General features: G+C 41.0%; 1 protein-coding gene across 5 annotated transcripts in view; it reads right to left on the bottom strand.

The window, feature by feature from the left end:
* STIL (STIL centriolar assembly protein) overlaps positions 1–13,090 on the bottom strand; it is a 51,284-nt gene continuing 38,194 nt past the window's right edge. For 4 of the 5 annotated variants that reach the window (XM_084787823.1, XM_084787821.1, XM_084787824.1 and 1 more), the window contains 4 exons: positions 11,690–11,918; positions 6,005–6,200; positions 3,717–3,967; positions 1–1,398 (listed from right to left, as the gene is read on the bottom strand). In XM_084787823.1, the coding sequence (XP_084643949.1) occupies positions 624–1,398; positions 3,717–3,967; positions 6,005–6,200; positions 11,690–11,918 (1,451 nt within the window). In that variant the 3' untranslated portion in view covers positions 1–623. The remainder of the gene's footprint in view (positions 1,399–3,716; positions 3,968–6,004; positions 6,201–11,689; positions 11,919–13,090) is intronic. The other variant, XM_084787822.1, reaches the window with a different exon arrangement.

The raw sequence follows: 13,090 nt of genomic DNA, 5'->3' as shown, positions 1-13,090 counted from the left end.
GAAAAGTTCTGCACTTTATTCAGGGTTGTGTAATTTCTTGGTTTGGAAACTGGGTAAAGTGCTTATCTGAGCCAGATGCAGAAGGCAGAGGAATTCTAAGCTTGAAGCCAGGCTAGGCTACATACTGAGACCCTGTCTCCAAAAACTTAGTTAAGGATGCAGCTCAGAGCCCATCAGCACATGCAAGGTCCTGGGGTACTTATGAACTTGATTGGCCGAGGTACCTCATCTTAGGGCTGTTTCGCTTCTGTTTTAGGTTCAGTGGTACTGAATCAAGCCAGCTTTCCCACTAACTGGCCATTTCACAACTGGGTCACCTGCTGACCACTGTTACTGTCATTACCTACTAATAGGAAACAGATTCTTACAGCTATAAGAAACCCCAAAGGTCATGGCCAGGCAATGGTGGCACACCCCTTAAGCCTACCTAGCACTCAGGAGGCAGAGGCAGGTGGATCCTTGTGAGTTCGAGGGCACCCTGGTCCATGGAGTGAATTCCAGGAAAGCCAGGGTTACAAAGAGAAACCCTGTCTTGAAAAACAAACAAGAATCCCAAAGATCTAGCTTCCGTAAGTTCCATCAATACACACCTAGTCCTCACACCACAAAGGAGGAGCAAAGAGTTAAAACAGCTTCGGTAACTGTCTGAGGCGCTTTACATCTAGGAAGGTGCCCACAGAACTCATGCTGTCCATTTGCTTTAAAGTCGCAGGAGGAAAAGCTGCAATGTCCCTTTCATTTTCTTTCTCAGGGTGCCGAGTAAACTCAGCTTTTCCAGTTCGGAGGGTGGCTGCAAGGCTTGGTCTAGGATTCCTTAATGAAGCAGTGGCGTCTTCTTGCAGGTGCTCGGTCGCTCTTGGCCGCACAGTTTCGTTTGTGATGTTTCTCAATACTGGCGTATCTGTGCCTGCGTCCTCAGAGCCATAGCTACAACACCGAGCTGTTTCACTAGCACTCCGAGAAGGCTCTTTCTGATGACTGAACTGCGCAGGTCTGCACACTGGGGTTCTGTCCAACACGTGGTCACTCCCACTACCTGCATGGCTGGGAGGCTCCTCTTCATCCTCACTACTGTCATTGCTTTGTAAGAGTCCATATCTCTTCATGTATTTTTTTGTTGCAAATGACATGTTGCTTGGTGAAACTAGGCTAAGCCCCAGTGTATTTCTGTCTGAATTAATATGTAGAAGGCCAAAAGATGAGTCACAGTGATTTTGGTTGGATCGAGCGAGCGACAGTTGTGACAGCTGATGTTCGTTCAAGTATTTCAGAGCTATGGCATTCGCCTCCATGCTCAAATCCACACCAGTGGGGCTTGAGCCGCTCATGCCAACATTAGCAAACGACATGCAGTTTAGTCCAGAGATCACTGCTTCTGGGCTGATGCATGCCAGAACACTGGAAGACACAAGAAAGAAAGGCAGCCTTTACCTTATTCTAAGCAGTAAGAGCTTCATTCTGCAGAAATAATAAAGGTTTCGGCTTTAAGATTACTGGGCTTTTTAACTGACTACTCAGACTTAAGTCCTTATGGTGCAGACACACTCAGGGTGCACACTATAAGCAGGAGACAGTCCACCCTCTTCCCCCATCCTCAGACAAGGAGAACCACCCCCAACCCACCCCAGCACATCAAGCTGCATCACCACTGAGCTCCTCCTCATCCACTGAGGCCAGGCAAGGCAACCTGGTTTAGGGCGCAGTGATCAAAAGCAGGCAACAGAGTCCATGTCATAGACAGCACCTGCTCAACTTACTAGGGGACCCGCATGAAGATCAAACTGCCCACCAGTTACATATGTGTAGGGGGCCTAGGCCCAGTCTGTGCGTGCTCTTTGGTTGGTGCTTCTGTCAGTGTAAGCCCCCATGGGTCTAGGTTAGTTGGGAAGGACCTGGAGGGGACAAGAATGCTGCAAGAAGACCCACAGAGTCAACTAAGCTAACGGGAGTCTTAACCATGCCTGCCGTCAGGAAGAGGTCAAGGCAGGAGAACAAAGAACCCGGCCCATATAATGGGTTGCTCACACAAACACAGCTCTCCATAGAACTTGTGGATTCCAAAAGGTCTATGTAGTTCTTTCTCATGCTTTTTTCCTTAAAGAATTATTTTAATTTTATGTGTACCAATGTTTTGCCTGTGTGTACAAATGTGCATCATGTATGTGCTTGGTACCCGAAGGCCAGAAGAGAGCCCTGGATGCCCTGGAACCGGAGAAACCACCAGGAGGTCACATATGCCTGAGTCTCTATCTTTCATGGCCTTTGAGATGGCTCAGTGGGTAAAGACATTTGTTTGCTGAGCCTAATGACCACATGGTGGAAGTACATAACTGTCTCCAAGTTGTACCCTGAGATCCCACTCGCTCTCTCTTCCTCTTCCCCTCCCCCATGTCTCTCACACACACACACACACACACACAAAATGTTCACCTTATTCCTGTACTACTGGTAAAGATGAAAATGAGCATAATATTTGGTAGGCAATGCTAAAACACCTAGTCATAACTTTAATTTGAACAAGTAATTGCAGAATGACACTTACTAAGCATTGATTTAAATAATATACAAAAGTTCAGTGAGAGAGGATTAGGGTTCAACACATCCTAGTGCATGGGTACAACAAAACAGAGGACAGCTATTAAAAGCATGAGTGAGGCTGACGGCTCAGCAGTTAAGAGCACTGGATGCTCTTCCAGAGAACCTGAGTTCAATTCCCAGCAACCACATGGTGGCTCATGATCTATAAAGGGATCTGACGCCCTCTGCTGGCATGCAGACAGAGCACTGCTACACTTAAAAAGAATAAATAAATAAATTTAAAAGTATGAGAAAGGGCCTGGGAAGCCAGCTCAGTGGTCAAGAGCATTTGCTGCTCTTCCAGGGACCCAGTTCAGTTCCCAGGACCCACCCAAATAACATTTCTAGGAGAATATGAAGGAAATGCTTAAAGTAACCATGAATTCGATTGAAGAGTTTTATATTTTATCTTGAATTGCCCCATATTATTTGTTAATCTAGAAAATTTTGTTAGTTTTCAAATAACAAAAAACAATTCTCAGAAAACTTACTAGCTTAATAATATAATTTCCGGATTTGATCCCCTTTTTAACATGTGTATATATGCTGAGGTTGTCTTTGGTAGAAAGGAATCTAAACAGCAGGGTCTAATAGTTGGCTACACACTGCTAAAACAAACGCCCGTGCTTTCTAACAAGAGAGTGGCGTGGTGGCGCACGCCTTTAATCTCAGCACTCGGGAGGCAGAGGCGGGCGGATCGCTGTGAGTTCGAGGCCAGCCTGGTCTACAAAGTGAGTCCAGGACAGCCAAGGCTACAGAGAGACCCTGTCTCGAAAAAAACAACAACAAAAAAAACCAAACAAACAAAAAAAGAGAGTGTGTGCCTGACACTGGGAGTGGGTGTGTCACTCCACCGCTTCAGGGAAACTTTCAGACACTGCCAATAAAACTCATTTCTCTTTTCCAGTATTTTGTTAGCAAGAGAGATACCAATAAAAGAATAAATCAATAGAACAACTGCCCTCTATGTATTCTTCTCCCACTAGAAGACTGGAAAATATAAAGATATTTTCATTCCATATATAGCAGGCTCTCAATAAATGGTGAATCACTGGACCCGAGGTACAGGCACACACTTTTCAGGAGTGCTACAACATACCTAATATTTATTCATCTTCTAAAACAAAACTTAAAATTACCTGGCATGATCCACTTTCTGGGCATTTTTCTTCACTTTAGTGGGAGAATCAATTTTCACTCCCAGGCTCCTTAGCTGTTTAATAGTTGCACTGAGTACACAATCTTTGTCTGGCAGTCCTGGGCTGTGTTTGCTTTTCCTTGCATGGTGAGTAGTTTGAGTTTTGGTGCACTCATGGTTGATAACTATCTCTTTGCTAGGTGGTTCATCTATTTCTTGGGAGGAGTTACTTAGTAGGTGGTTCACTTGACCCTATGGAAAGAAAAAGAATGCATTTAAAATCATTAACAATCTTAAGATCTTTGCTTAAATAAAGATTTACTCATTGTTTCTTTATGTGTATGTCTGTGTGCATGTGGGTGCCTTCAAAGCTGGAGTGGTTGTGAGCCAATCTTCCAATAGTGAGCAAGCTCTGTCAACTGTCCAGCCCCCTCTCTAGCCCTCAACCTTAAGATTTTAGGATAAAGCCACAGAAAGGCTCAATATTATTTTGTCAAATTCCATAAAGCCTAATGACTTTCAATTATACAAGTTTGTTTATTATTTTAGAAACAAAATGTCAAGGCTGGCTTTGAACTCAGAGATCTACTTTTCACTGCCTATTGAGTGCTATGATTAGAAAAATGAGTCATGACAGCTGGCTTTCTTTCTTTCTTTTCTTTTCTTTTTTTTTTTTTGGTTTTTGAGACAGGATTTCTTTACGTATCTTGGCTCTACTGGAACTTGCTCTATAGACCAGATTGGCCTCAGTCTCAGAGCTCTGCCTGCCTCTGTCTCTCAAGTGCATGTGCCACCACTGCCCGGCTACCGTTTGTGTTTAAGTGGAAGCCCATCCTACTGATTCCATCAGACTCTACAGGAGTAAGAATATTTAAAAAGCCAACAGGTGAAGAATGGAATAAGGGATGAATATAAATCTATATGAAGTTCTTTATCTACTTATTTATTTATTTTGGTTTTTTCATACAACTATGCTACATAGTTGTCCTGGAACTCACTATGTAGACCAAGCTGGCTTCAAACTCAGAGATCTGCCTGCCTCTGCCTCCAAAGTGCTGGGATTAAAGGAATGTGTGACCACACTTGGTTTGTATAAAATTCTTAAATAGAAAATATTATTATTAGCAAACAACAGGTCTGGAAGCACACGCCTATAATCTCAGCCCTAAGGAGGCTGAGACAGGAGTTGTCAGTTCAAGGCCAGCTTGAAGTACATAGTAAAACCCTGTCCTCTGGCCTCATACATTACAATAAAAACAAAAAGCATAAGAAAAAGTTACTAATATTTAAGTCACTCACTTGCAAGCTGGCAATATGCTTCTTCAGAGTGAGACATTTAACAACGTATCCCTTCCTGAACATACAAGCTGGCACTAGTCTAGGACCAGCAGGCAAATAACAAATACTGTTTGCTGATGAATGCGCAGAACTCCACTGATACATATTTAACTAATCATCAACTGCAAACAGGGAAACAAAACACCCCAAGTTTCCCGGATGGAAGTGAGCCTTAGGCACACATTCACAGTCTAAGTTAGCCAAGGAGACCCAGTCTATTCATTCTATGTTTTTTGCTTTACTATACTTCTCACCCTGTCACATTTGTCACTGCTGTCCCTGTGTTAGAATGTCTCCTTGGAGCCGGGTGTGGTGGCGCACTCGGGAGGCAGAGGCAGGCGGATTGCTGTGAGTTCGAGGCCAGCCTGGTCTACAAAGTGACTCCAGGACACCCAAGGATACACAGGGAAACCCTGTCTTGAAAAACTAAAACAAAAAATAAAAAAAGAAAGAAAGAAAGAAAGAAAAAGAAAAAAAAGAAAAAAAGAATTTCTCCTCGGTTCTCAAAGGTACAGACTACCATTGTCACTGTGAGTTTATCTACTTAGCTTAGTCTTTTTTTTAGATTAAGCTAAATGCTTATTAAATTATCTGCCTTACCTGAACTGAAATCAGCTACTAATATTATAAATATTTCATTATTTTCAAATTCCTCACAAATTCAAGTTGCTTGTGTTTTCTCGCCCTGGTTCCAACTATAGCATGAATCTGGCAGAATAGTAACATTTGTATTTTTAAAATAACAATTGTTCTTGTACCTAGAATCTGGTAACTTGAAAGCTTACAATTTCAGTTATCAAAACGTATGAAAAGCTGAATAATTACACATTGTTAAATAATCAAAAGTGATTCTATTTCAAAGTCTCAACCAGTTTAAATCTAGGGAACCCTTAACTAGTATCTCCTGTTTTAAATAACCACCTCACAAAGGATAAAATGGTCTATACTTACCAACAAGTCCTGGTAAATTTTCTGGTTATCTGATGATGGCCAGCAAGGCTCAACTTTTGGTTCCCCTGGTGATTCCGTGCTGTTACTGGCTCCCTCTGTTGGTGCAGTCTGTAAGCACATGTCCACACTCTCAGCCAGCAAAGCATTTGGGAAGAACACAGGCACATCAGGTTCTTTTCTCTGCTCTGACGAGCTGCTTGAAAGGACACACAGGGTTAACAGTTATCAAAACACTTTTAACATACATTTGAAGTCCAGTAATTTGGGAAGAAAGTGGTAATGCCCAGGAAGTACCCTGTTTGTGTATCAACTCTTAGTAAGGTGCAATGCCATCTTGACAGGCTGTACGCAAAATAGATAATTTTAAATTATCTATTGTCCCATTTAAGGTGGCTTTCACTGAAGGCTAGAAACATGCTACTGATAACATCTACATTTGATGCAGCAAAACCCTTTAGGATATCTAAACATTTTAAATATATATATTTGCTTACTTCAAGTTTTCAAATAGAAAAGATCCTTGTCAATTCAAGGTTCAATAAGGCATAATTATTAATCACATTAATTTAGTTAGTGGTATTTCTTTATGTTTTTGTTTTTTCAACTTTGTTTGGAATATTTATTACTTTCAAAATTTAAAAAGTATAATGCCTGGGAGAAGCAACATTGTAAGTACATTTCTCGTTACTCATCCGTGGCTCTGGCAGGAAGTAGCTGGTATGGCTGCGTGGCTGGACTCTTTCACCACTTATGCGCTTGCGTGCCTGTGTCTAAGCTTATGTGCGCCGTGTGCATGCACGGGCCCCTAGAACTCCAGTTCCACGTGACTGTTAAAAATATCCAAGCTCGGAACAGAACCAGGGTTCTCTGCAAGAACAGTTAGTGCTTTTTAACCCCTAAGGCATTTCTCTGGCCTCCAAAGATCTATTTTACGTGTATATGTGTGTGGGGACCTGTGGAGGTCAGAGACACTGGGTCCTCCTGTGGCTGGAGTTACAGCAGCTGTGAGCCATCTGACACGAGTGCTTGGAACCAAATTCAGATCCTCTAGGAAGCACTAAGCATTCTTAACCACTCAACCATCTCTCCAACCCAATGAGAAGCAGGACAGTGCTGAGTTTCAGGCTGCTAACAACCACCCCAAGATAAAGTCCAAGTTGTTTCTGGCAGTGTTTGTCCATACCACATCACGAGTTCACTGCTACCCTTGTTGTGAACACACAACAACACACTTTGTATTGTGCACGCTCATCACACCTTCATACTTCAGCGAAAGCTGTTGGAAACGCTGTGACTCTGATTCGAGATTACTGTGTTATGAATGTCATTGTTCATATTAAATACACCAAGTTTTTGCTCTGATAGAAACATAGTGTTTAAACAAAGACTTTTAATATTTTCTTATTATCCTTCTTCAACATGTAAGTATTAAATTAGTCTATTTTTGAATTGTACTGTGTTAGAATACTACTTTGAAATGACCCTAAATATATCTCTCATTTCGTATTATACATTTATGTGCACTAGTGTTATCAGCACTGATCATTTAAAATCCAAACACTCAACTTCTTAACATGTTAAAGATGAAACTGTGAGCCACATACTCTGCTCTAACAGTTCCTCAGTATTCATGATCGACGAAACGCTGGCTACCCAGCTGCAGACGCTGACTGTTTTACATACAAACATTTCATTCTCACAGTGATCAGAAATAGGTGCCTTTATTATTCCCATCTTAGAGGTGAGAAAACCATCAGATGGCGATCATGAGAGCAGGCCGTGGCCATACTGCCATGACTCAAATCAGAAGCTCCCGCCAGAGAGTGTGCTCCTAATCACTGGGCTATACCATGTGCTCAAGAATTTAAAAACAAAAAACAAAACAAAACAAAACAAAACAAAGATATATAGCTGGCGGTGGTGGCACATGCCTTTGATCCCAGCACTTGGGCAACAGAGGCAGGTGGATCTCTGTGAGTTCATGGCAAGCCTGGTCTACAAAGTTAGTTCCAGGATGTTACACAGAGAAACCCTGTCTCGAAAACACACACACACACACACACACAATTTATCTGGATGTCTAAACTAGTAAATAATAACAAAAGCTGAAAAAGATGACACGAAAGACTTTAAACCTCAAAAAACTTAAGATTAAAACAAAAATTTAAAGGATGATTCCAAATGTGCCAATACTTCCAAAGCATGCTTCTTTAGAAATTGTTTTAAACAATGTCTCTATAGATGCCTTATACCACCACTTTCCATTAGGAAAAGCCATCAATAACCAATTAAGCTGCACAGCCAATAAACTTATCTTCGGAGACTGCTCCAACACCACAAAGCTTTAACTAGCAGGTGTCCAGGGGACTGGAGCCCGGGAGCTAAGTGACACCAAAGAGAATACGCAGCAGTGAGAGCATGAGTCAGACCAGGTGCTGTGGAGAAGCACCAAGGCCGCCACGGACAGCTCTGAAAATGCTTTTTAGAACAGTTTCTATGCAGTTTGTGCTGGCCACATACTCATGACGGTCTTGCCCCTATATTCTAAGGCCCAGCACATCTGGCCTACAGAGAGTATTGATTCTAAATCAATATATTATATGCTGAAAAAAGGGGACTAGATATACATTTTGTTATGTATTACAACCAATGGAGATGATTAAATGTCCTGAAAAAGCAATTAGTTTCATTCCACCAGTTAAATTAGGTCCTTTTCTGAAGTTTCTAACTACCAAAGGATTGGGGATTTTCAGAGATTTGAAAACCTAAACAATGCTAGAAAGTACTCTGTAGTATACAGAATTCGGTCAAGGAAGGGACTGAAGAGATGACTCAGTGGTTAAGAGCACTCACTAGTTGCTCTTCCAAGGGACCTGGCAGCTCACAACTATCTGTAACTTTGGTTCCAAGGGATTATATGTCCTCTCTGACCTCTGCAAGCGACAGGCAAGCCCATGGTGCACAGATATACAGCAAGTAAAATATACACAAAAATGAATTAATTTAAAAAGTGAATTAAGTCAAGGAATTTCTGTTATTATTCCAAATAATATACATACAGACTCGAGGCTTTTTCTGTCAGTAAACATTTAGAAGCTAACATGAGCTGGATATGAGCATACCTGTCATCCTAGCCCGCAGGAGGATCGCAAGGTCAAAGCCAACCTGTGTTACATAACAAGTTCTAGGACAGCCAGACTGTCTAAATGAATGAATGAGCTCACATGGGAGGTACTGTGCCAAAGATAGAGAATGATCACCACCCTGTCCAGGAACTCAGTGTACCTGGGGAGATGTACACATGTACACAAAAGGTTTTTGAATAAACTGGTATACAAATAACATTTAATTGAATCTGTGATTAAAACAGTATTATGAAACAAAAAGGAATGTGTTTTCTTTCTTTAGCTTTTGGGGTACATGTTTGCTGTTTTAACTATAAATCGATATTAACTGGTATCAGAAGTCTTTTAATTTGGAAAAAAACCAAAGTCTGCCTGTCCCATGCTCCTTCACATCTAAGTTCTCTTACCAAGGTAAGTTCACAGGACACTGCCTGAGGTACTACAGAGCTCCACTGCCTAACACCTTCCTTTATTTTAAAGAACATGAAAAAAAAAAATCCAAAACCCACGAAGTTCTACCCAATTTGGATCCCTTCTCTGTTTCCAACCTTATTTTCTACTGTCTCCTGCTCAGTCACCACACCCAGCCTTGCTGGTAGATGGCTTGTGTCTAGGCACCCCAAGCTCTCATATACCCTAGGGTCTGTATACTTGCCATTGCCTTCAACCAGAGCATTCTTCTCAGAGACAATGTCATGAGCGGCTCATCATCGTCAGACCACTGCTCAAATGCTAGGCTCAGAGCTGTGCTGTGCCACCTGCTGACTACACCCACTCCCATCTCAGCTTACACCACCTGACCACCCTAGTTTATTTTTTTAAGAAATGGTCACTACATGAAACAATCTCATTTTTACTGCTTATGTGTTAAACTCATACAATTGGGAGCTGTTTTACTCACTGCTTGATCACTAAGTGCCAAGTGTGGTGTAGCACATGCTGAAAGTTTATAAAACTCTTGCTAAATTTTGCCAAATTTACTGAAAATTTAAATTACTTTGGAATCATTACTTCAATAGAAAATTTCATAATAGGAAAACTCCTAACTCAAGTAAAAACTGTTTAACAAAATACCACATATAATCTGTTTTAAAAATTACCTCTTTAGCTGAGCGTGGTGGCGCACGCCTTTAATCCCAGCACTCGGGAGGCAGAGGCAGGCGGATCGCTGTGAGTTCGAGGCCAGCCTGGACTACAAAAGCGAGTCTAGGACAGCCAATGCTACACAGAGAAACCCCGTCTCGGGAAAAAAAAAAATTACCTCTTTGTCCCAGCACTCGGAAGGCAGAATCTGGCCGGTCGCTGTGAGTTCGAGGTCAGCCTGGTCTACAAAGAGAGTCCAGGACAACCAAGGCTACACATAGAAACCCAGTCTCAAAAAACAAATAAACAAACAAATAAAAATAAAAATTACCTCTTTGTCAATTTTGTGTTGTTTGTTTCTTTTTCACTTTGACTCAGGGTTTCTCTGTATAGCCCTGGCTGTCCTAGAACTCTGTAGACTAGGCTGGCCTCTGCCTCCCAAACCGTGGGATTAAAGGTGTGCACCACCACTGCCCAGCTTTGTTTCTATATGTGGCCAGTTCATCTTCTATTATTTTGAAACAAACATCTTCTATTATTTTAAAATTGTATTTTATATGTAAATATTTAGTTGTGTCTTTCAAATAGTTGTACAGTCATTTGGAATTCTGTATTATTAGGGTCTCTAAAAGTGAGGTCTGAGCACACAGAATGCTGACGCTTTCTTTCTTTTTTTGGAGTCATGTATTTATTATTTATACAGTATTCTGCCTGCCTATGTGCCTGCAGGCCAGAAGAGGGCACTAGATCTCACTATAGATGGTTGTGAACCACCTTGTGGTTGCTGGGAATCAAACTCAGGACCTCTGGAAGAGCAGCCAGTGCTCTTAACCTCTGAGCCATCTCTCCAGCCCCCAAAACTCTCTTTAGATGCTGCAATTCACTCAGATTAACAAATCCAACATCTGACAGGTGGGAATAGTTGAAGAAAGTTCTCTTTGAGATTCTGTTACACTGACACTTACTATGTAAAACGTCAATGAAAATGTAGTAAGTACATCAATGTCTCAAAGAGGAAGAAAATGTACATCTCGGTGCCTCTAATAAACAATAGTGCATGGTGCCTTTCAGAATTGCAGAGCAGATTTTAAATGTTTTTACCACAAAAAGTATATGAGGTCATATTTTGAACGCCAAATTTAATTATTTTTTTATTATGTATATAAAAGTAAAAATTAAGAGGCAGGCGTGGTGGTGCACCCCTTTAATCCCAGCACTTGGAGGGGTGGGATCGCTGTGAGTTCAAGGTCAGTCTGGTCTACAAAATGAGTCTAGGGCAGCTGAGGCTACACAGAGAAACCCTGTCTCAAAAAAACTTAAAAAAAAAAAAAAGCCCTGTCTCAAATAAACAAAACTCCCAAAACAAAACAAAAACAGCCCCCATAAATAAAATATACTAAATCCTTAGCACTGCAAAGAAAGAAAATGTTAAAAAAAAAAAAAAGGTACTGTGAAACAGTCAATGGAAGGTTCTTACTTGGACTCTGAGAGAGGCTGATTATATTCTTCTACAGCAAGGTTGCTTTCTTCAAAACTGGGAATGTCAACTGCTTTTAATGAAGATGCGCTACCTGGAGGACTTGTTGCTTCATTATTAATATCAACAGAAAAATTCATGTCCTCACTGGAAATCTTGGTATCATCTTGCTTCAGCTGTGAGTTGGGCTCTTGATCATCACCCGCTGCATTCCAAAACAGGCTAGCACCTGGGGGATAAATTAGTTCAGATACTAGAACATACATACATATATGCAGCAAAATGCTCATCAACATTAAAAAAATAAATCCAAAAAGAAAAATAGATTTATAAAATTAAGACACTTATCTGTACACCACCTCAAATAATCTCTTGCACCATGACCTATTTACATTTTCCAACCTGGGAAACACTGTTAATGCACTGGTTTGAAGAAGTAAAACATTTAAGTTGAAATGGTTTCTCTCTTTTTCTTTTATCTTTTATTTTGTTTTTGAAACAAGGTACAGAGACCAACCTGGCCATAAATTCCAGACACTCCAGAGCATTTGGACGACAGGCACGCATCATCATGAAAACATGCTCTACTTTGAATGATCTTATGAAAATGAATCAGTAACATTAAGATTTAACTTTACTTTTTTTTTTCTTGGTTTTTTTGAGACAGGGTTTTTCTGTGTAGCCTTGGCTATCCAGGACTCACTTTGTAGACCAGGCTGGCCTCTAACTCACAGCAATCCGCCTGCCTCTGCCTCCCGAGTGCTGGGATTAAAGATATGCACCACCACACCTGACATATTTATTTTTTTTAGAAAAAAATTTTGAAAAGTCACAGTCTTTCTTATTCTATACCTTTAGAGAAAGCTAAGTATATGTAAAGTAAATATACTTCTAAAAGTCTCTTAGTTAAAATGACTATTAATAATTTGTTTTGGAACTGAGTATGGTGAAACAGGCTTTTAATTTTAGCACTTGGGAAGCAGAGGTAGGAAGATCTCTGGGAGCTCCAGGATAGCCTGGGCTACAGAGCAGGTCCCTGTGTAGACAGGGCTATATAGAGAGATCCTATCTCAAAAAACCAAATCAAACAAAACAGAACAAAACCCCAAAATGTGCAAACTTGTCATTTTAAATAAGTGATATTAAGTTTCAATGTATGATAAAAGATACAAAAGTGGATAAGCCGTTTCTAGATCCAAAGAAGTTGATCTAGTGATTGACATAGATAAGAAACAATAGCCAGGCAGTGGTGGCACACATCTTTAAACCCACACTTGGTCAGCAGAGGCAGGTGGACAGACTGGTCTACAGAATGAGTTCCACCATAGCCAGGGCTACACAGAAAAACCCTATCTTGAACAACTCTTCCCCTACCCCCTAAAAAAACAAAACAAAACACCC

The sequence above is a fragment of the Acomys minous genome, assembly GCF_964271855.1.
Source record: "Acomys minous genome assembly, chromosome: 6".
NCBI lineage: Eukaryota > Metazoa > Chordata > Mammalia > Rodentia > Muridae > Acomys > Acomys minous.
Note: the sequence above shows the minus strand (reverse complement) of the source record. Positions and strands in the feature narration are given on the sequence as shown.